Source organism: Bombus impatiens, unplaced genomic scaffold (genome assembly GCF_000188095.3).
Source record: "Bombus impatiens unplaced genomic scaffold, BIMP_2.2 scf_0726, whole genome shotgun sequence".
Lineage (NCBI taxonomy): Eukaryota > Metazoa > Arthropoda > Insecta > Hymenoptera > Apidae > Bombus > Bombus impatiens.
In genome coordinates, this window is record NT_177145.1 from 56,605 (window position 1) to 80,174 (window position 23,570).

The 23,570-nt window shown below is 40.0% G+C and overlaps 2 protein-coding genes across 5 annotated transcripts in view; one reads left to right on the plus strand and one right to left on the minus strand.

Moving 5' to 3' along the window:
• Positions 1–39: 39 nt before the first annotated feature.
• Positions 40–4,217, plus strand: LOC100741077 (sodium-independent sulfate anion transporter). 2 transcript variants are annotated; one of them, XM_003492425.4, is made up of 9 exons: positions 40–375; positions 1,504–1,727; positions 1,825–2,020; positions 2,095–2,315; positions 2,383–2,947; positions 3,018–3,244; positions 3,325–3,498; positions 3,574–3,736; positions 3,817–4,217. In XM_003492425.4, the coding sequence occupies exons 2-9, from the start codon at positions 1,518–1,520 to the stop codon at positions 3,966–3,968; spliced, it is 1,908 nt and encodes a 635-aa protein (XP_003492473.1). In that variant the 5' UTR covers positions 40–375; positions 1,504–1,517; the 3' UTR covers positions 3,969–4,217. The 2 variants fall into 2 exon arrangements, with proteins under 2 accessions (XP_003492473.1, XP_033178816.1); XM_033322925.1 differs by lacking the exon at positions 40–375 and adding an exon at positions 956–1,424.
• Positions 4,218–4,263: 46 nt separating this feature from the next.
• The window catches only part of LOC100740960, a 39,041-nt gene continuing 19,734 nt past the window's right edge, over positions 4,264–23,570 (minus strand). The window contains exons 1-6 of one of the 3 annotated variants that reach the window (XM_012390148.3): positions 23,443–23,570; positions 22,763–22,835; positions 19,506–19,735; positions 8,643–8,934; positions 7,308–7,526; positions 4,264–7,171 (exon numbers count right to left, since the gene is read on the minus strand). In XM_012390148.3, coding sequence (XP_012245571.1) covers positions 4,790–7,171; positions 7,308–7,526; positions 8,643–8,934; positions 19,506–19,735; positions 22,763–22,825 — 3,186 coding nt within the window. In that variant the 5' untranslated portion in view covers positions 22,826–22,835; positions 23,443–23,570 and the 3' untranslated portion in view covers positions 4,264–4,789. Of the gene's footprint in view, positions 7,172–7,307; positions 7,527–8,642; positions 8,935–10,255; positions 10,931–19,505; positions 19,736–22,762; positions 22,836–23,442 lie in introns of those variants that run through there. The other 2 variants (XM_003492424.4, XM_033322924.1) reach the window with 2 other exon arrangements.

Consider the following 23,570-nt stretch of genomic DNA (forward strand, 5'->3'; position numbering starts at 1 on the left):
AAATGCAGTCCCTCTATTGATAAATATGCGAACTGCACTTTCTCTCTGAACCATCCCCAACAATCGAAATGCCGATTCTCAGGCTCAGTTTATATAAGATCGTGTTCGGCGCGTATACGATCTTGTTGTGGTCGTAGGGAAAGTAGTACATATGTATTTGCCATTTGTACGTAAATTTGTTATAAAGTTGTAAAAATTATGATATCGTGTTAACTCACAGCCTGTAATAGGTTATACTCAGTTTCATAGGCAATCAATATCTCTATCAAGAAAATGACACATACAAATATAATAATTTATAATAATTAACGGTGTGCCCTGTAACAGTTGCATTCGACAGAAGTATGTTATCTTATTCACTGTACTACATAATTGGTATGTATTTCCTTTTCATATAATGTTTGTAATCATATAATGTTTAAAGTTCATATTGATATAACAAACAGATATAAAAATTAAATTCGTATGACCGCGTTTATATACTTTTTTAACGCGTGTCCGATTGTGTCAATGAAAAGGGTCAAGTAGCTATGGCCCTTTAATTAAGTCGATGGAATTAAATGGTATCAGAAGAATGTTGTGAAATATTGTATCGGAATAGGAGAAGTGGTCAATGATACGTAAAATTGCAAAAAAAGCATCTATAGTTACTGTAACCTTAAAAACCGGTAAAATTAAAATAATGCCATTTTGTAGATATGTTGTTATCGTTGATAAATATGTATCGCATGTATAATATTGTTGAATAATTATGACAATGATGCGATTGCTAACAATGATATCGTTGTTTCGCCATATTTTAAAATATTGACAAAAAACAGAAAATAATATCTTCTATTTTCAAAAAGTAGGGCATGTTATTTTTTTTGTTTTCCACATTTGATTTATCATTTATTTAATCATTATTTTTGTCGTTAAATTTTTACAAAACAAAATCTCTATATGGATACAGATAAATCTGTTTTTTCGGAGAATTTATATTATCGCACTTGGAATTGCTTTAACGTTGAAATTATCAATATACGTATATTCTTACTTTACATCGAATAAGAATTAGTATTGTTGGCGATTGGTGCAAAAAGTACGAAGGCTAGCCGAGATTTTTCCTTCGGTAACGTAAGAACATCGGAACGTTTTGCACTGCCTGCCTGGGTATATAAGCAACCAAAAGGCCTTCGGTTTCTTTCAGTTCCTCGTTAAATCGTGAAATGAAAATACCGATAATTTAAATACGTTCTAAATAGGTTTTTCTATTGCCTTATGATATTACAATTCATGCTAACTCAACAATCATTTGAAAAACATTAGTGAGTGTAAGAAGCTGCGCTTCAGTAAAAATCCCAGCTTCCACCAGTAAGAATTTTGTGAATTTGAAGAGTATATTTGAAACATAATTCGAAATAATTTATTTTTTGGGCATTCAAGTAAAGATTACTATTATTATTAGAAAATTAATTATTCTGTTTAGTGTCTAGATTAACCGGCTTCCTATCTTTTATAAAGGTACATAATTTACAATGGCTCTCGATGCAATAGACAAAAAACAATGGCATTCAAAAGGCGGACAATTAAATAAATTTGTTAAAAAACGTATACCTATTACGGCATGGTTACCAAATTATAATTCCGAAAAATTTTTTAACGATGCTATCGCTGGCATTACCGTCGGGCTCACTGTTATGCCGCAAGGTCTTGCTTATGCCACTTTAGCCGGCTTAGAACCTCAGGTAAATAATTATTTTTTGAACAAAAATTTACAATTAATTTATTTTTTTAATTTCGTTACTTTTAAAATAACAAAATATATGTGTGTGTGTTTTATAGTATGGTCTTTATTCTGCATTTATGGGAGCTATGGTATATATAGTATTTGGTTCATGCAAGGATATCACAATTGGACCCACTGCTCTTATGGCATTGATGACTCATGAATATGTCCAAGGTAGAAATGCGGACTTTGCAGTATTGTTAGCATTTTTGTGTGGTTGCCTACAAATACTGATGGCTTTCTTACGGCTAGGTAATTGCATTATATTATTCAATATTTATGTAATATTATTTGATATTTACTTTAAACTGCAAAATGTTTTTCAGGAGTACTTATAGATTTTATATCAATACCAGTCACAGTTGGTTTTACTTCTGCAACATCTGTTATAATTGTTGTTTCTCAGCTAAAGGGACTTCTAGGATTAAAAATCTCCTCTCAAGGGTTTTTAGATACTTTAACAAAAGTGTTACAACACATTCATCAGATTAGTTGGTGGGATACTGGGATGAGTTTCTCTTGTATTACTATTCTGTTATTATTTAGGGTAAGTATTTATTAGTTACATTATTTAAATAATTATAGGAGAAAATTAAGGTGTCTTTATTGTTTAGAAAATGAAAGACATCAAGTTATGTTCAAATAACGAGAAACCAACTAAATATCAAAGGATACTGATAAAAATGATATGGTTATTATCAACAGCTAGAAATGCTGTCATTGTTATAATCTGTTCTACCATTGCTTACAAATTAAATTCTACTGAATATGGTTCTCCATTCATCCTTACTGGTCCTGTAAGATCTGGTCTTCCATCTTTTGGATTGCCTCCTTTTTCTACACAAGTAAAAAATGAGACTTTAAGTTTCACCGAAATGTGTTCAGAACTTGGTGCATCTATAGCATTAGTACCTATAATTGGTGTCCTTGGGAATGTAGCAATAGCAAAGGCTTTTGCAAATGGTGGTAAAGTAGATGCCACTCAAGAGCTAATTACTTTAGGAATTTGTAATGTTCTTGGATCTTGCGCAAGTGCAATGCCAGTTACTGGGTCCTTCAGTAGATCTGCAGTGAATCATGCTAGTGGTGTAAAAACACCAATGGGTGGTTTATACACTGGAATATTAATATTGCTAGCTCTCAGCCTACTTACTCCTTACTTCTACTTTATACCGAAGGGTAATGCCATTTTTCTTATTTTATTCATATTTTATGTATTAATATCTCTAAATTAATATTATTTGTCTAGCTTCCTTATCGGCAGTTATTATATGTGCAGTAATATATATGATTGAATATCAAGTTGTAAAGCTCATATGGAGAAGTAGCAAAAAAGATCTGATTCCAATGTTTGTTACCTTCTTATTCTGCTTAATTATTGGTGTCGAGTATGGAATCTTATTAGGTGTGGGCACAAATCTTATGTTCTTATTGTATCCTTCTGCACGTCCTACAATACATGTTGATAAGTGTAAAGTTAGTAACAAATGAAAAACCGTTTAGTAAAATTATATAATCATGTATTTCTAAATGTATATGAATTGTGTACATTTTAGACTAACTCTGGGGCCGACTATCTCTTAGTAACACCAGGGAATAGTCTTTATTTTCCAGCTGTAGACTTCATTAAAAAGTCAGTCGGCAATGCCGGTATAAAGCAAGGTTCTTGTCAAGTTCCAGTTGTAGTTGACTGCAGATATATCTTAGGAGCTGATTTTACTGCTGCAAAAGTAAGTAATTTAGTAATAGGATTTTATATAGTAAAGTAATAAACTGGTACCTATGGTAATAAGTTTTGATTACAGGGAATAGCAACATTGATAAATGAATTTAACAATCGAAAACAAGGTCTATATTTTTACAATCCACGATCGGATGTTATTGCTGTACTTAAAGGAGCTTGTGGAGAAGATTTCCAATATATTTCTACCCAGGATGAATTGTCGTACTTATTATCGACGCACCAGGGTAATATAAATATATCCACCTTAATATAGATAAGATGATCGGACGAAAATTTATATTTTTTAATTGTTTTCTATTTTTAGAAAAAACATCGCAACAACTGTTGGAAATAACACGAGATAAGTCGCACGAACCATTAATGTTAAGTAGTCCTGAAATCATTCACCGAAGTAGTCGTTCATGCCATGAGCTTAATGAAGTTACAACTACATTGTTACATGCTACAGCTAGTTAAATAGTAAAGAATATTTTCAACTTTTTAAACTTTGCTTTCAACTCTTTTTAAGAAGTGAAATTCAAATTGATTAAATAAGCATTTTACTTTTGCACTTCATTAGAGTAGTGGCATACACATCGCGGGACGTTGTTGGATAATTTTCAGTATTATTAAATTAAATTACAGAAAATGAAATGTTTGACGATTTCAGTACCAATTAAGATGTAAATATATGTGACTTGCTCTACATAAATGAAGTATGTTATATTTCTGCCTTTTTTACACTTGTTATACCAATAAGAAATAAATAATATATTGTGTAAATATTTATGTGTTATAATTTGTACACTCCTATGTAAACGTTTATAAATTACAGTCTTTTCTTTAACGCAATTAATTAATTACAAAGATACATACTTATTTGAAAGAAAGAATATATTGCACACCGTCTACTAAAATCGTGTAATCGCTCCATCACCAAAATACTTATTTTCATACTGAAACGTACATGTTTACCAGATTTATCAACAGTATTAATTACAATATAAATTAGATTGTCAATTGGCCAATAATACGTAGCAACATTGGAGTCGCGTGTTGGCTGAATTGCAAATTAAGATAAATATTACAAACAACGATATTACGTTTTAATTTCGATGCCGTCGTGTAACGAGTGTGAGAAAAGAAATACGAAACGTTTATGAAATATTAAGCAAAAATCGCTTAAAGCTTCTTGATAACTCTCTCAAATCTGTACAAGAATATATTCCAATCTATAATACAATATCTTCTGTGAGCATATGAGCAGAATCAGGAAATTTGAATACACTCAAATAGTTTTAATAAAGCCCTGAAACAACATCAGTGACTTTTCCACGATTTCCACCTGCAGAGGAAGTAGTGTTTCTTCTTCCAATTGGACTTTCTTTCATCTGTTGATTTCCCGAATATTTCCCAGCATTAAACCGATTTTTCCCTAATCCAAATGTGTCGTAAGTTCGTCCAGCGAAAATCCCGGAATCCATCGATTTATTCAAGAACCTGTTACCAATATTCTCATTCTGACAGAATGAATTATGTCTCACGCCATTCTTCATCAGTATCATTGGAGTACAGTCAAGATCTAATTCGTTTTTCCTGGAAGAATTAAGCTCGTTCCATTCTCGATTTCTCTGTTCCTCGTACAGCTCGTCACTTCTTAATTGCTTATTGCTCACATGCCCGGAATAAAATTCATCGCTTTTTAGATGTTTACTCTTCGATTCTTCCTTCCTGCCTTTGGATGTCAGTTCGAAGCAACTTTTCGAGTCTTCTAATCTACTTGACTTCGATCTAACAAGTGCCCTTTCTTCTCGACACTTTTTCGTCTTGGATTGATATTTACTAGAACTCCATTGAGTTTTCTCCTCCATGATTACAATATCAATCATCGAGTCTAGACCTTCGTCGATCCTATCCAAAGATTTGGTTAGTAGATTGGGAGATTTTGGAGCCTCGATGGATCTGGGTCTCCGCGTTACCAGAGGTTCAAGGTTGAAGTCCGTAACATAGAACAATCCACTGTCACTTCCTCCTTGTGACGAGCACTGATCCTTTCTAGCGATATGAGATACGTGATGGAACGACTCTGACCTGCGCATCCTACTTCTCGAGTTTCCTTCCCCGAAAAACTGCTCCTGTTTGCTTAAATTCTCCGAGCTGCCGGGTCTTCCGTAACTTTGGAGACTTCGATGCTCGTCGAAAGAGTTCAGGCTCTCAAACTTTCTAATGTGATTCTCCACTCTACTTTTACTGGATCTTTTCGATCGTGGGCTGGAAGCACTCGATTCGAGATAATCGTGACTCGCAGATCTACGAAGAAGTTTCCTCTTTTCTACCTCGCTTCTATATTTCGAACTATGTCTGTGGGAAATTCCGTCTGTTTGTCTATTACTCGATTTCGTCTCGTTCGTCGTTTTGTTCTTCGTATTGCACGATGTCTCGTAGTTCCTGATCGTTTTTTTCTCTTTTATTTCGTTTTCACTGAAACACCGGAGATCGTCGAAGCTTTTCTTCATCTTACGATCACTGGTATTTTCTGTTTCTTTCCGGTTGCACTGCTTTTGGAAATGATCGACCTCGGTGTTTTTGATTTGTTCCTCGTACGCTTGATTCTTGCCATTATATTTCAGCCGAGAGGCACTGAGAAGGGAATCGCTACCATCACCCAGTGTTTCGTCTTCGATATCTTCATCGTGAGAATTGAACGCCTCTTCCTGGTCGATAAAGTCACAGTGCCTCACTGCCATGATGGCCGACAAACAAGGCGGTGATTTTCTAGGCGGTTGGGGATGTAGAATAGTCGGAACGATTGCTTCTTCCACGTCAGGTCCCTTTACAACGATCTTCACGCTTCCTTCCACGGAAGATTTCGAAACTCTGCGTGTATCACCGTTCAATCTCCTGCCACCACTGGAATCTGTACTGTAATCCCGATCATTACCAAAGTAAGTCACCTGTTCACCTTTGATCACGCTTTGGGACACGTTAGAACCGGTGTTAGACTTCAAAATCTTCGTGTCCGTTTGATGATCTCTCTTCAAGACTTTTTCGTAAACGTACGTTTCGGAATTATTTAACGAAACCTTTGAATTAGTTCTATGTAACTTCGTTTTGGAAGAATTCTCGTTATAAAAGTCCTGATCCCCATGATCTATCCGATTCTGTTCGTGGTTCTTGTCACCGATCTCTTGCTCCGCGTCCTTCACGATAATCCTCAGTTCCTCGATCACGTCGTCTATCGTCGTTTCCTGATCGTTGTCCGGAGACGCGCTGACTTTCTGATGATTGGTTCGCGACTGGTGTTTCGTATTCTCTGGACTACTCGATCTCTCTGACGAGCTGATGCCTTCGTCCTCGGCGTTCGAGGACATTTTCGGCGACTGTTTCGTACCAAGCACTGTCATCTTCTCACGATCCTCCAGGTTGTAATTGTTCAACTTCTCCAATTGCATTTGCTGAAGTTGCGTCTGCAGAGCCGAAACTTTTTTACTGAGAATCCTACAAGTTTCCTCGGCACGTACAACTCGTCGCTGTAGGGCGTCCACGTCCACGCAGTTGTGCGACCATTTCTGAACTTCCTTATGTAGAAGATCGTTCAAAGCATCCTCCTCCCTGCCGTCCAATTCTTTCAGCCATTCTTGAAGGACCTGCGGCTCCAGTCCAGCTTCGCAGGCTTCAGCCTAATGACGAACAGACCAACCGGTTATTCGTCATGGAAATCGTGAAAATATCTTCAAAGATTCTCGAGTACAATTTCTAATTCCTAATCGTAGAAATTCCCTAAGGGACTATCAGTTTTCGATCGATATGCGTTACCTGAATGTACAATCTGGTTTGCGTCCGCGATGCAGATTTTAGGAAGGCGTTCAGGAATGAAACTCCTGCGACTCTCAGTGCAATCGCTGCTCTGGGAGCCAGGAGAGCTCCAGCGAGGAAACGGAATCTTCCACCCTCGCCATATTTCAGCCTAAGAGTAGATACAGCTTCCGAGACCACTGCGTGACCACCCGGTGTCTGACAGACCTTTGTCAGTAACTGGAAGAAGCAAACAATCTTAGAGAAACTTGTAATAAATTCTTGAGCCTGCCGCTTAAACAGCAGCTCGTTCCCCTCGTCTATCGCGATCGAGAGTTGCGCAAACTAAATTTCTTGTGAGAATGAAATTAGAACCAGCACGTAATTAATAGTTACGTATGATGGAAAATAAGAATCGCGAGTTTTCGTAGCATTGGTCGGCAGCTGAATCCCGTCGACAGTTCCTCACCGGCGGGATAACGATCTCTTTATTCTCATTATATTCTCGCTGTGCCGTAACTCTGTGATCACGTGCTGTGGAAGTAATTATCCAGTTCGGTTAGTCAACATCTGATCGTAACCGCGATGCTTGGCAAGGTGCACTTCCTCGGACGGTGGAGGAAATAAAAAGTAGCGGAGAGTATAGGGGCGTGTATGAGGTTGCAAATGAAGCCGGCCGAATAACGTTTGGATAGACGATAAAAACTGGTTCTCGACGGCGTACACTCTCGAAATAACGGGGCCCCAGCCGTCAAGTGGACCGAGTTTGCTGGATACGCGCGTTTACGATTATCTGAATGGGTCAGATATAGTACATAAGAGACGATCATCTTGCCAAGTGCCAGAAGCCTGACCCACTCTATCCCCATTGGGTTCGCTTTTTATTTTTCCTCTCCTGTTAATCGCGCATTCCGTCACAGCTCGGATGCCAACTTTATTGCGCTGGTTAGTAGTACGTTTTAGAGGAGATTGCACGCGAATCTATTCGCTAAACGGTCAGAAGGCGATAAAAGCGCACGATAAAGGCACGCGATAAAGCACTCGGCGAAAACTAAAGATATAATTATTATCTATATACATATGTATACTTGACTCCGAGATCAAACCTAAGCGAAAATTGCGGCGAACAAATCGGTTCAAATAAATAAAGTGTCCAACTTTCGAACTGTTAACACTTGTTAACGTTATGTGACGTTGATATAAGATACATGTATTGTGAGATGATAGGAAGATATGCAAGAATTATGTTCTGAGAGAAGTACGCGATATGTGAAGTATACCACACGTACGACTCCAACTGAATTCGTTTTTGATTAACAGTACCGCGGTGCTTGGAACGGAAGTGACGATTGTTACCTGGAGAGCTAGGACTCGGGACCGGTTCAAGCTACTAGTCAGACAAACTGCCAGAGCAAGAAGACCGGGTTGGGCTTGCACTAGGAGCCTCGGTGCGTCGGTGCATCGTTCGGTGCAGGCAGCCAGACATTCGACGCAACCCAACTCGTCCAGTGCAGCTCTTCTGGTACCCACTCTTGGACCCGTGTGACCGGAAGACGGTGGTGAGCTTTGGGCCAACTGAACACCGCGAAGTGTCTCAAGTAACAAAGTTATCCCATCAGCTGGCGGTGAAGCGAATTCCTGAACGAAGCTGAAACATAATTATTTCTTTCAATCGACGATATAATTCATTCGTAAGCGTGATATTTTATTTGTTAAGTACAAGCAGAATTATTTGAGACGTTAGATACTTTCTTCGTTATTTTAGCGATCTTTGCTAAAGCTAGAATCGTTAGTAAGACATTTTAAATGAAGTTCTATGGTACGGAAAGCGGTACATGTACTACAAAGTGATACATCGTTGATTGCATATCCTAATACATCTATGGTATCGGAGACCGGAAGTAACGGTATGAACACATTTACCTTGAACACACGCATGTGTTCAATATCTATCGTGTGCAGTTACGTGTATATATGCAATATAGCTTGCGGATATCATGTCACGTTTTCTACAGTGTTGCGGTTCAACTCCATCCTATCAAGTCCTCAGACTACTAGCATATGTTTCTTATAGTCCTAGAATCCTTATTCCAGGAATTGGGAAGACGTTCTTCTCGTGGATTATTTTCTGTTATCTCAATTCTGTCTTTTCGTATGTATGCGTTTCTTCTTCTAATTCTCGTAACTCTAAGTATCTCTTCGACACCGTTGCGTGATTCTCGCTCGCGTGATGCGCACTAATCATCGCGGACGTCGCATTATCCAATTTCTATAACGTTAAGCATATAATTAATGAGTTGATAAATAAATCAACATAAATCGGTCAGGTGTTAACGCGGGTATTTATTTAAAAAGATAGAACACGGTGTGTCACTGAGCTGAGTGTCACTGCATCAATCAATCCCGCTACTTGATGCTTTAATGTTGAACCTCGGTATGTTGTGGTGGCTACTGTAACAGCCATTGAACCGTAGGCAAGGTGAAAAAAGGTATAATTACATAATTATGGGACCTTACGATTAAGAGAAAAACCAATCCGGTTTTATAAGCGCGCTATTAAGCAAGTTCCTTCGAGGTTGTCAACGGAACGATTATCAGAGTGACGGCGCAAGAACCCGATAACTATTAATGTAATAAATACGAGGAGGTGGACGAGAAAATATACTTCAATTAAATTACACGCTTTTCAACTTATTCTAACATTATTATTAAACATAAATTCCCAGATACAGGCTGTATGAAAAGGAATCCGTTAATCTCTTAAATAATTATATGACATTTCCTTCTTCGACGTGGTTCCTTCCTTTTTATTTTTTTTTTTTTTTTTTTTAATAAATTTTCGTCGCTTATCGCATGTAAAGGCACGGATGATCGACTTTAGCGTAGCTTCGAGTATCGACCAGTGTCATTATTAGTACTTTATACTCGATTATCGTTCGTCTAGAATTCTTGTTAAGATATCACTTTACCACATATCGGATTCATCGATCGTTCGACCAAGAAGAGGAACAACACGATGGTTTCCCTGTACGACCACATTCAACCGGTAAGTATACGTGTGATGGCCTTAAGGTAGACAGGTGCGAAGCCAAGGAAATAGATATTACGACTGTCAAAGTATGACGTATCCACGAAGAAAGTTCGTTTCGAGACTATATACCGATTGCGTTTCTTCTTTCAGTTGTATGGGATCTTTTCCAGTACGAGTGGGATCTGCTTAATGGACGAGAGCTATCTCTGATCGTGTCACGTTAATTTCCTTAATTATACAGCTGAGACGCGTGTAACATGGTGCACCGGCCATTCCATCAGCTTTATACACCTTGTTGCAGACTACCTCTTCCGAGTCGTGAGAATTTCCTTGCCAAGAACACTTTTGTCACTTTCTACACGGTTCAGTTATTACGCAATCGCGTTATATTTCGCGAGAACTTTGTAAACTGCGGTAAAATCTTCGTTCTTTAAGACATTGGTTAAAAAACGAGGGAATTATCCAGATTTACATAATTAGTGGTATACTAAATTTCGCACGTTCACGGATAACAAGCAAAACAGCTGATTAATCCTTCATAATGTCGATAATATCGCGCGTTCCGTTATTCGTGACTGGCCAAAATACGGGAAGACAAAAAGATAGGTGCGAACGATAAATGGACGACATCGACTCACACCTTTTTTCGACCAACGAGACAGAAATTACGTCAATTACGTATTCGTCACGGTTGCGTATGTCAGTGCAAATTGTCAGAAATTTCTGGTTAAAGTTCAATTCCATTGCCTCACCGAGATAAGTATTTCTGTTGCATAAACATAATGCGTATGTAACGTCGTTTATAAAGCACGACAATGCTGCATTTTTGCCCTGGAAATGATGTGAAGATTTAAAAAATTGCATACCGTTTGATCATTTTACTTGACTCGAAATTGTAAAAAGGAGATCTCGAATTCAACTGGTTCGTAACTTGAAAATTCCCTAATATTAGTAACTGATAGATTATTCAGCAGCTGATGCACGAATAACAGCTTAGAAGATAGTTCGTATACGAATAACAGCTTCGTTACTCACCCACGGAAATATGTTCTTAAAATTCCGTCGCACGCCGCATTCTCTACGAAATAATGAAAACACGTGTTTTCCTTCATCGGAGGACTAACAAAAGTAATTATTCCCGGAGGAATTCCGCGTCCACAACGTTACCCCGTGTTCCAAATTTTTTCCCGATGATTGGACAAACAGTCGTAAATCATTCTGTAGCTCGCACCTACGGGCTTCTAAAAAGAAAAAAACCAGGCTATTCAAGATGAGGAGACGTTCTCGTCTAGACGGTGATTCTATAAACACCGTATATAAGCGCCATGTACGCCGGTTGAATGCATGCAAATGAGTATTAAAACGTTTTCTATGTAACCGCCTATGTATATGCGATCGTCGCCTATTTACCTTAGGGTAAACAAGAGTGAGAAAGAGAGAGTTCTCTCGTCCAACAATAGATGCATTATGTTAGCCGTCGTATTATGCATACCGTGCGGGGATATCGTGGTACGCACGTGTGTAAGTGTACTAGTGTACGTGCGCGAAATACACCGCGGCATTACGATTCTACGGCGCGAACACCGTGGATAGCCTTTGTTGGGCTCGTCTTAAAAATACACCAAGGCCCCCATTTGGATACTGGAGAAAATGAAAGCTCGTGCGTGAACGAGAGTGACGGTAAAAGATACGTAAGAAGCGAAACGTGACCGCAGACCACCCTATGCAACGTTGTTAAACCGATATCAGTATAAATTTCACGATACTTTCCACCGCTGTCCATAAAGTTCGAGACGGATGAAAGACATCGATGATAGTCTTCGATGTTCGTTTCCTTCGTTTAAATTCACGCGAGAATTGCGGTTTATCTTGCAGGTACTCGCAGCTCTACGATTCTAAGAGTGAGCTTTTATTCCGAGATAATGTATTCATAGGCGATCGGAAAGAGTTTCGCGCGTGGTGTAAAAAAGAAAGACTAGCGGGACAAAGAGGAATTCGTTCCAAGGAGAACGACTTCGCTATCGAAAACACGCTTTCCGTGAAGACGTCATGCGAACTTTTGGCCAGCAATGGGTGCATTATATTACATCCCGCATTATGCAGACCACGGTGTACGTAAGAATGCCTTCGGCGGACGCCGCATGAATACCAAGTGTTCCTTATTGCCTGGTGTGTGGGCACACCCTAAAATTTAAGGCAATGGACGACACAAGAGCAAAAGAAAACGAAAGCCATCGTAACTTGGGACGTTTCTCTTTCGCGCGATATTTTTGGCCTGTGCCTACGTTGCGTAATTCACGCTCCGCATCTTCTTTTTACTGTGTCTTTTTTTCTTTTTTATTATATCGGAAAGGATCGACGAACAAATCGAGGAAGTTAATTTCACTTAGGAAGCTACATCTGCCATCGTTTTTATTGTTACTCGAAAGACAATAACCGATGAAAGATAACGTCTTATATAACGGAGGCTAATTTAGAGAAGCTATACGTCGAGGTACTACATTACGTATATATTTTACGAAAATATGTGCTGACAATATGGATAAACCGCACGAAGGAGGTAAATTACGAAATATGTATGTACATATAATTCCTATTCCTGTAGGCACCTACAGTAGCACCGACGATAAAGGCATCACGTTTCTGTCGTAATAAATTATCGTCTATTAGCATGCATGGTGTTACGTCGTAAATAAAGGGACGAATGGAATATAAAACGTTTAAGAGGATTACGCGTGCATGTTTTAAAAGATAAATATCTCTTGTCACCCAGATATTAACTAAACGCACTGCTGCGATTAAATCGAAGTCACGATTGTTGTAAATATAAAAGTTATTTCACGCGACATAAATCGCGATTCGTTTCGCCTTCACTGTGTCAAAATACTTACTTCGTCACGTCTATGCGAAATTTAATTATTTCATCGATGATTGCTGTTCAAAGAAAAGCGAAATTTGGGTTAAGAAAGTGAATGATTGTTCCTTTGTTGAAATACGAAGAAACGGGATTTGATATCGCGCGAAAAAATAAGACTTCCTTGGTTTCCATTAAGTAGGAAGCAGTTACGCATTCTCTGTTACGTGAAACGGAAGCATCGTGGGGTATCGTGGGTTCGGTGGCCGGTCGAGGCTTCTTCGACGCGGTTGATATTCCCCCACGTGGAAGAAGAAGAAGAAAAACAGGGGGAGAACCAGGCTGGTTTATAAGAAACGTACTGTATAAATTTTACGAACCCTTTTTCTTTTTCTGACGAGATAATTATGTGCTTCTAAGCGAACTGTAATCTCGAACGTTAATACGAGACACCCTTCATTAGGCCTTATCATAAAATGCAAACGCTTCTTTGCATAATCTTTAAATAATGATCTAGGAGTTCGTCCAAGTATCATCGCTTTCTAACATTCTGTAAGAAAAATGTAAAAGGCTATAGTACTTTATCGATGATCTGTAAGATATTTTTGCAATCGACACTGAGTTTCCAAATGAGCAAATTTTAGATGTAAATAAACAAAGCCGGGATGCAAATAAAAAATTCAGCGTACAGATATGCATCCCAGAAAATAGAAAAATTAATCTGCAATGCGAATAAAGAAATCCTGGATGTAAGTAAACAAACGTAGATAAATAAATTAAAAATTTAGACAAATCGGTAGGGGGGATTTGTTTATTAATGTGGTAACATTCTGACGAACCGGTTTCGTGAATATTTGGCAGATACGAAATTCAACGCACAGTATCCTTCATTCTAGTGAAAAGATTCGTTCCGTGAATACAAAGAAGTTCGGTTTTATGAATGGACCAAGGAATCCTTTCAGTGACCGCTATCCAAAAGGCAGGTCCTTTAAACGAGTAATGATTGACGAAAGAAACCGACGACGAGGAATATCAATGAAAACGAAGCCTGATTCGCATAGTAAGAGCCAAGGCACGCGAGCCTTTGTAGAATGATGAAGAATTCTCTTTTAAAGTTTCCGATATCAGCGTTTCACAAGAGAAAAAAGACGTTTCGTGCTCAGGGTGAACTGGTTATCTCGAACAATTTGTTTCAAATCGCAAAGCTCTTATTTAATTAGAGCAATGCGAACGTCTAATTAAACGCCCGGTCTCAACAGTTAATAGGTGATAATAACTCGTTATGCCCCGGCAATTCTTTTCTTTCTTTCTCGCTCCGCCGAGTATACGTACACTCTAATAACACGTTTGTTTCATTGACGGCCCGTTTCAAGGCACACGCGAATCCTTAAACCCTGCTGATCCCACAACGATAAAGATAAGAGACCGTTCTCGATGAAAGTACGTTGCGGCAATGGAAAACTTGGCGGATGGAAAGCAAAAATTCCATTCGACTGCTTGCCATTAGTTTCGTACCAATGATTACAAAGTCAATTATTCCGGCATAGCACGGAATAGAATCCTCCGACTTATCTAACCTGTGGATTTGAACAAGAACGTGGAAAAATTCCAACTGTTCGTTAACCCAAATCCAAAGACCGACTATTACCGAGATTACGGATATTCTGTAAATTCTTACATTTTCGATACGGTTATCCCGAGAACCGTGAACATTCTACGAATTTCACGCCGATATTACAAAAACGAAGGTTGTTCCTTCGCTGTAGATGATTCTTAACATCGTGTGTCCGTTTCTTCGCCCCAGATAACACGTACGTTTAGCCTTGTAACGAAGTAGAAAAGAAAGATAACCTGGCCGATAACGTAATCGATCTTGACGGCCAATTATTACGATCGGTTTCAAAATAAATCGATTCCGCCAGCCGAGTCGTCGGCGGGCAACCTGGGATCACGGTAAAAACGTCTGTTAAACGGTCTAATAAGATCCCGACAAATGATACGAAGGTTCGATCTTGGAAATCGAGGATGCGCCTCATCCAGATCGATTTGCGCATTGAGCACGGCAACCCAGCCGCTGTACAGTTATCCGTAATATCGGCATTCGTTTATCCGTGGCCGCTACTTACATTACGGGTTATCTGCTCGCCTCTGCGGTAAGAAGCTTGACCATATTATAAGTCATCCAGCGAATGTGGGACACGCTCGCGTCGTCCATATGGCCGTTGAGGTATGGTACCGTTCGTGTAACATCCGCGATCACGCGTGTCCACGGATCGGTGACAGGACAAACCGGTGAAAATTGTCACACCAAGTTTGATTCGGGAATTCGCGTAACAGGTTGTCGAGCTTGTCGACGAAGTTACCCGCGAGACTCGAGATTTCTCTTTAGACGAGACTAGGAGAAAATGTTGGAATATCTGGTTCGAGATAAAGTCTTCTTTCCTATCTTCAATGAGAAGTCACCGTGTCTTAGGATCGAAGACATAGGTCGTACTGGATCAGCACTTGGAAAACCATCCTTTTTCTTCTTACAAGGAGACATTGTCAAAGGTCTAGGTCCGATCTGGATGAAATTTTTTAGGTTTGGGGAAGAGCCAAGAATGGTAGATACGTATATTTTCTTAGCTGTGCTAACTTAAGTTTAAGGGATGAAAACATCCTCCGAAATTTGAGCCGTTAATACTCTGCAAAGGATATCTCTTCCGTGTCTTACTGCGAAAAGTTTTCAATCTCTTTGGCAGATAACGTAGTACCGAGAACAATCTAACTTATAACATTCGCTCAAACCTCCGCTCGAAACAAAACCTAAATCTCTACAAAGCAGATCGAATATTTACAGTCAAACAAGGAAAGAATATTCTTTGTAGGATAGAGAAATACGTTAACTTGGAAAAACTTCGCTAAATTTTTCTATAGTGCATAATATCACAGGATAGTTCGCTGTTTTCCAAAAAAAAAAAAGTGTAACACGATAAAATGATCACACGCAGTATGTGGTAACTTTAATTTTAGAACGGCTGCAGGGCAGCGCTCGCAAATTGCCGCAGTCGCGTGGTTAAACTCAAGGAAAAGGAGATTCGATGTTATCCTTCGCGCATCCTTTTTACGAGGGCTCCTGGACGCGTCTGGCATTCTTGCCTCTCTGTCCTTTTACACTCGTCGGGTTGTGATTAGAATCATTCTCATCTATGCACAACGCTTCTTGCCGCGCCGCTTCGAATATCCGTTGGCTGGAAATTGTGCGGCGATGCACACGGTGAAATTGCGCTTAATAAGGGTAAACGAGCACGTCGATCGGACAAGAATTAGTTCGAGAATATTGCCTGGACGATTCCTGCGTTTTCGCCTTTTCCTGTCACGTTTCTCCGCCACCTAAACTATAATACGTCCCTTGGATTATTCGTAATCTCGTTCGATCCAAGTTCAGCGATTAATGGGTGGTCTAGAACATAAACTACGAAGCCGGAAGCCAGTCGAGATTGAATTCTGCCCACGAAAAATAAAGTCGCGAATGAAAAGCTGGCGCTAATGGATTGACCAGTGCTACGAGAGTGTGATCCAATCTCGCTCAGTCTGATACGAATCTAGATAAGGAAGAGAGCATTGAAATTGTAACACTAGACGAGATATGGTGTACCTATCGCTTTACTGAATCTTCTATCTTGCGAACTGATACAGATCGTGGAAAAATCAGTGGTTTTGTTAAGTCTTCTATTAACTTCGCTCGCATTCTACTCCATAGAGATGACGGTACTATGGTAGATGTATAGGTAGCTTTTGATTGACTTGTTAATTTAATAATTTGTGAAAGACAGAAATTTATAATAAAAGTACAACAGTTAATAAATTATACACTGTCAGGATGGAACGACGGCTGAATGAAGCAACGACAGCGTTCGCGTGTTTCCTTGCTAGTTGTTCTATGCGAGGCTCGCAACGTCGCAGCTTGAGGTCATTTATTACTCCCATTACGTATTAGGAATTTCGACTAGGCAGTGATGTAACGGTACGACGATTGAGAAACTAAATTTCTATGATTTACCTTCGCTATACAATCTTGTTAATAGACACAGAATTAAATCTAATTAATCTACGTCTTTTAAATTTGTCAATCCACGATTCTCTAACGACAATAGTAACCAGAGTTGTAGCTTCGTTACAATTTATAGATGTTACAACGGCGCATTTTTAAAGATTTCAATGAATTTCGATAAAGTACAAGGTTCGTTACCTTTCGTTACGTGTCTTTTTACCGTCTTTCGCTTTGATTTCTTTGGCAGGAAGTTTGATGCTTCGCCCCGTAATTGCAGCGTTAAACTTTATTTTCGAAGGAAGTAGGACTCGTTGTATTTGCTTTCTGATGGCAATCAAAAACGGCGAAGCTTTGAGACTATCGATGCAACCAATTACAGACGCGTGTCTAGCGGCTGTGATTACACGCGCTATGAATGAATAGCAACGTACACGCTTCGGGCACTTCGAGACAAACATCGTCGATCTTGCGCCGAGCTATAGCATGAGCCACCGACGTTCATGAACAAATCTTAGCATTTACGTCCGATCTTTAATCACGTTGGCGCCTAACGGGGACGAGACTATCATTTAGCCCTTCGTTGAACGCGATACCAGGAGGAGCTTGATTCGCGTTAATCCTGCTGTGATCACCGTGTTGTCTTAGAAACACGGAGGAAACCCGTTTCTTTGTTGCTCCTATCCGCGGCGAGGTAATATCGCAAAAAGCTACCACATCACAGGAAACCGAGCGAATAACTTTTTCTTTAATGATTTACACAGAGATGAGAAATGACGGATGGATGGTTTTCGCGGCTCGTCCACGCACATGGTTAATTCAATCTTCGGACGAAATGAAATACGGCTATCGAAGGTAGTTAACAGTCGAGACAAACGTAAGAAACGCAAAAAGGAAAATCATCTTTCGCGCGTGCAAATTTCCAGGAAGTAGAGATATTTAATTCATTAGACGCAGATACTTAATTCGTTAACGCAGAAATTACCAAGATGGTCAAAGCGATCAATCTGTAATTTTTCACAGGAATTTTTGAACATTCGAATAAATTTGAGCGAAGTATATAGATAAAACGCAGCTTTTTCTCTTACATTATGTATCTTTATATTAATCGACTGTAGCGCAATGTTGGTAAAAATCAACACAGTATAAATATTTTATTTAATCGTGACTAATTGCATACAACACAGTTAAGTGTTTAATTCGGATATGAGCGATTCCATGAAAGTGCGTGATCGAGGTTTATTTTGCTTCTTAAGGAGAAAAGTTTAACGACCGTCGGCTAATCGGCAGCCAAATCGGGAAGGAATTTTTACGAGTTTCGGGGAAGGGGGACTCAGCCACATCGAAACGCTTCTCTTAAAAATACGTATAAAAAGTAACTGTAAATCCGGCCCCGTTCGAGCCGTCCTTCCTGTTCAATTAGTACCAAGTATTTTCGTGGTGTTCTTGTCATTAGTTCCAGCGAGAGAGCGTAAATCCAGCCGTACGAACGTTTATTCTAATTGTTCACGGACAATCAAGCGCACGTGCTTCCGGGTGTCATGTCGTGCGCCATCGTTCGAAAGTGAAGTTTTTCGCGCCTGCACTCGACTCGCAACAACGATTCCCAAATGAATCTCTTCGACGAGCTATCGTGTCAGGAAAAAGTTCCGTGAGCTTAATAACTATGCCTGATAATTAACAACGTTGTTATTAATTGTAAACGTCCTAGCATTTTCACGAGAGCACGAAAGCAACTTTCAGATACGCAAAGTAGAATAACTGTTTAAATTTCGCTCAATTTGCAATTATAATTAGGCGTCTGATTAATTTAGGAAGTCGGCGAAGATTTAGTAACTGTTATGGAATTCCAAGAAACTGTAAAACTGTACAGTTGTGTTGGAATTTTTCAGGAAAAGGAGGTTGATCGTCGTGACAGAATGTTGAACTTTTACTAAAATACTTCTCTCCTTCCCTCCGTGTCAATTCTAAATATTTTGCAGTCTTTGATTTAGTGTTATTCATCGAAGCATATGAACCCATCGAACATCGAGCAGATCATGTACATAACTAAAGTTCACATGATAGAAGTTGATTGATTCTCTGCCCATATGTATGATTTTTCGTTGATACAATAAGAGTTCAGATAAATGAAGTTTATATAAACAAAATTCTACTTCAATTAGAAGATAGTTGAAGTTTCATTGCAACAAGTATAGTTCAAATAGTATCTCTGTATACGTAGATAACATAGTGGAAGAAAGTGGGGAAAGAATTGTTCGTTAATAAACAATTAAGTCGAGCAGGTAATATATGTCTACCAACCTTGGAAACGCTAGCCTCAGGTCAGCTCTGAGCTTGTTCAGAAGCTCGCTGACCGACGTGAATTGTCTCAAGGTCATCTCGCCGCTTCCGGAAGCGTAACCGGAACTCGAACTGGTTGTCGACGGCAGGGTACCATGCGAGTCTTGAACGCTTCCTAATGGACGCCTTCCCCATCGTCTGAGGGCGATCGCGTAGTCCTCGGCGTTGTACGTAGGTGGTCTTAATCGCTCCTGCAAAGAAAATCGCAAGGCTTTAGACATAATTGCTCGTCCGTCTGGCTCTGTATCAGGGCGAAAGCCAGCATAATTGAACAAAGACAGTAGCCTCGAGTCCGCTTTATCCTTTTACGAGCTCGCCGTGTTTTATTTCATCGAGCGTCGTACAAACATTCGCCGTAATTAAACGCCAGTGATTGAACTACCATCGCTTTCGCAATAACGTAGTAACGAAGTAACGATAAACGTTTCCAAGCAGAAAATACGAGCGCGGAATCGAATATCGAATAATGTTTCTATTTGTACGGAGAGGGAATCGAGGAATCGTGGAAATTATAGCCGCCACGAATGAAGTATTCATGCGAGGGAGTGGAAGCCGGGTTGAAGTTAATTTCACAGCGCTTCAAACCATAAATCGATAAGATTATAGTGATTATCGCCTCGTGGCCCATAGGTTACGCAGCCGTGGGGACCGATCCCTCGTTGAAATACGGGATCGATCGTGGAAATTAATTTACCGCCTCTGACTCACGGAGTCACCACAAGTGCCTAGAGCCGCTTCTAAATTACGCCTCTAAGATAATTAAAACCCCTATTCCCTTCCAACTTGCATCATCGCACGCCTTCGGACGTATTTCGGTCCAGTAGCACAGAATCGAGAACTCAGGTACGATTCATCGACCGATTTGCTTCGAAGGTCGACCCAGCCGCTTCCTAAACGACGATCTAGGGATACGAATACTATTTAACACCGAACAAAACCGCTTGCTCGATTGTGGTTTTCTACGCGCGGTTAATTGGCCGGTTTTAAACGTGAAACCGAGTTTCTATCTCGTGGTTACCCGCCGTTCGCCCGCGAAAAATGAAGCAGAACCGCATCCTAACGATCCAACGACCCTCTTTCCGCGGAAGATTTCGAGCTGCACCTGGAATACAGAATTTATTTAGACGTAATAGACGATGTTCCAGGTCGTCGACGGTCGCGATCAATCATACGCTCGTTCGTTACTGAAATCGACGGAGGACGCCGATGGACCATCATCGTTTGATGAATACGGAGCTCGCTGGTAACGATGTATCCTTTGAAAAACGATAAAGTAATTAGAGTTCCTTTCCGGGATGCGCGATGCCGCGCGGACATGCACGTAAATCGTCTAACGACGATCATGATTGAGTAGAGGTGTGCATAGATCAATCATGGCTCATGTTTTTTTCGTCCGGATGAACACGAAACGGGATCTCACGAGAAGGAGATCGTTAGGGTAGGAAAGGGTTTACTCGTAAGCGTAGCAATTATGCGAGTAATTAGATATCTCGACGAAAAAGAGCGGTAGGTTACTCTGAATACTTGATGGCCTTAGAAGGATTCATGCGAAACAAAACAAACTCACGTACGTAACCTACATACCTGCACGAGGACGTCACGCTTTCCTGATTCACGTAAGTGCTCGATGAGTACTCGCTTGTCAATGCGTTCGTGTCGTTTACTCGGTAGTAATCCACTATTTCGAGGAGAAGGAAAGAAATTCGTCGCTCGTAGAGAATGGAGAACGGCAAAGTTCGTGAACAGAGAATCTCCTTTATACTTGATCCAATTTCAAACTGGCGCGTATGCACCGCGTTTTTCTCAATTAGAGTGAAGACTTCGAACGTTGGTAAAAGTCGCGACTTTCACGAACATTCGAGTACAGTTTCCAATGGGTGTCTAGGCGAGGAACGCTCGACTCGTCTCGTTAATCATCCTATTGTGATGACGTAAATCTCTCATTAGCGGCACCACGTTATTTCTTTTTTTGCAATATTAAGAAAAGAGAGACAACGAGGTCTCTCGATAATTAAGGTCAGGAGTCAGTCGTAACACGAATGGAACACGTCTCGGGAATAAGATACTTTTTTACGCAACCTTCCCTCTCTTCGCCGTAGATTTCTTGAAAGATGAAAAAAAGTCGCATCGCCTTGGATTATCTTCGTTAATCACGTGCCACGCATTTGTACGGGGCACAAAAATAAGGATTTAACTTGAGTGTAAATATGTGCACCTCGAAGGGGTTAACGCGATGCACCGTGGCCTCTCCTCGATATTAATCATATTATCCGTGACTTATTACCTCCCTCGCAGTTTCACGACGCGTATAAATGCCGGCGGAGCCATTACGAACTGCAGAATTCAATGCATCCGAGGTTGGCGCATGTTAATGCATGCCTGGGTATTAAAAGCGTGGCTCGGCTAAGTATAAAGTGAATGATCGGCCCGACGATTCGGAGGCGAGCGCTAATAATCAAACGGTTGACAGGACGACAGCTTGACAAAACCGCGTTTTATAAACGAGCAGGCTGGATGGTATGCGATGCCCGCCATTCATCAGCGAAACTACGCGAACGTTTATATTTATGAAACTGTTCGCCTAGTAGATTGTTCCATTTATTTTGAACGGAAATCGCATTCGCATTATAAATCAGCATTCCACGTTTCAAGAGATGCAAACGGGAGAGATACAAATTCGAAGAAGGAAATACTTTTGAACATCAACGCAAGAGGATCTATTGGAAACAAAATTAAATCCGATTAAGTTCAGTAATCTTTCTTTCTCGTCGATTTCCCCGATCGTACATCTTCTCCCTTTAGTTGATCCATAATTGTAGCGAAAAATAGTGTACAGGAACCTCAATGTATGCATAATATAGCTATTTGCACTTACTGGTTACGACAAATAGATTGGAAGTGCACGGATTATGATAGAAAACAAGCTGTTTCCACGGGCTTAACGACTCATAATTTCCTTCCTTTAACACATTTCTGGGTCGTTTATCGAACGCCAGTTCTCACGGCGTCGTAAACACAAAACGACCGACAAGCGAAATATACGCCTACCTACTTATAGGTACTGTATTTACTGACCGAACGTTGAACGATAAATCGATAACGTTAATCAAAAGCATCCTGTTCATATTCTAATATGCGTCGTATCATCGTCCAGGTTAAACGATTAGATCCTCGTCTTCGTCAGGCTAATCCTTTCGATTCAAGACACACTGACATACCTTTTCCGGTTGTGGGCCCCACGGCTTTACCACCAGCAACTCCTCCTCCGCGTTCGGAGCCATGTCCGTCTCGCTGAAACACATAAAAAGAACGAATTTTATTTTTAGACCTATGTCAAGATAGATATCTTCGTTTTTAAGTCTATCCCGAGACAGGCAGATCTTGGTACGAGCAACACGAGGAAGGGATTAATGATCTTTAAGATGGTTTGAATTGCTCATTTTAATCGTTTGCCTTCCATACGAAATAAAGCGTTTGGAATTATTAAAAATTGGCATCCGAAATAATTTGGAAATTAGAAGGAGATTAAATTTGCATTGAAATAAAATCTTCGATGCAAGAGATATAATTCCTTATACTGGAACAATTAGTCATTTACCGAGTACATTAAATTATATGGATCGAATCACAGATTCGCGAGAGTGAAACTTCGATCAAATAAAAATCTGCGAAGCGTGAAATACAAAACCAGTTTGTTACAATCGCTTTTGTTCCTTTCCTTCTTCATTCGATTCGTTGCACATTTTCTTAACAATATTCCAGTGCAGCCCTGAAAGAGATAAGCTATCCTTTTCGTCAACGTTACGGTTAATTGGCAATTGATATTCTGTATCAGGTGTGCCATGCGTTATATGGAACGACTCGAGAGACTCTTATTTGCGGAATTCTTAAACGGTACCTCGCTCATTCGTTCCGCCGCGACGGAGACGAAGGCATGCAGAGGCTTCGTCGTTTCAATCACACTCGTATCGCGTCCGGCCTAAACTTCAGTTCCGCTAGATCATGCCGGATTACACGGTTCACGGC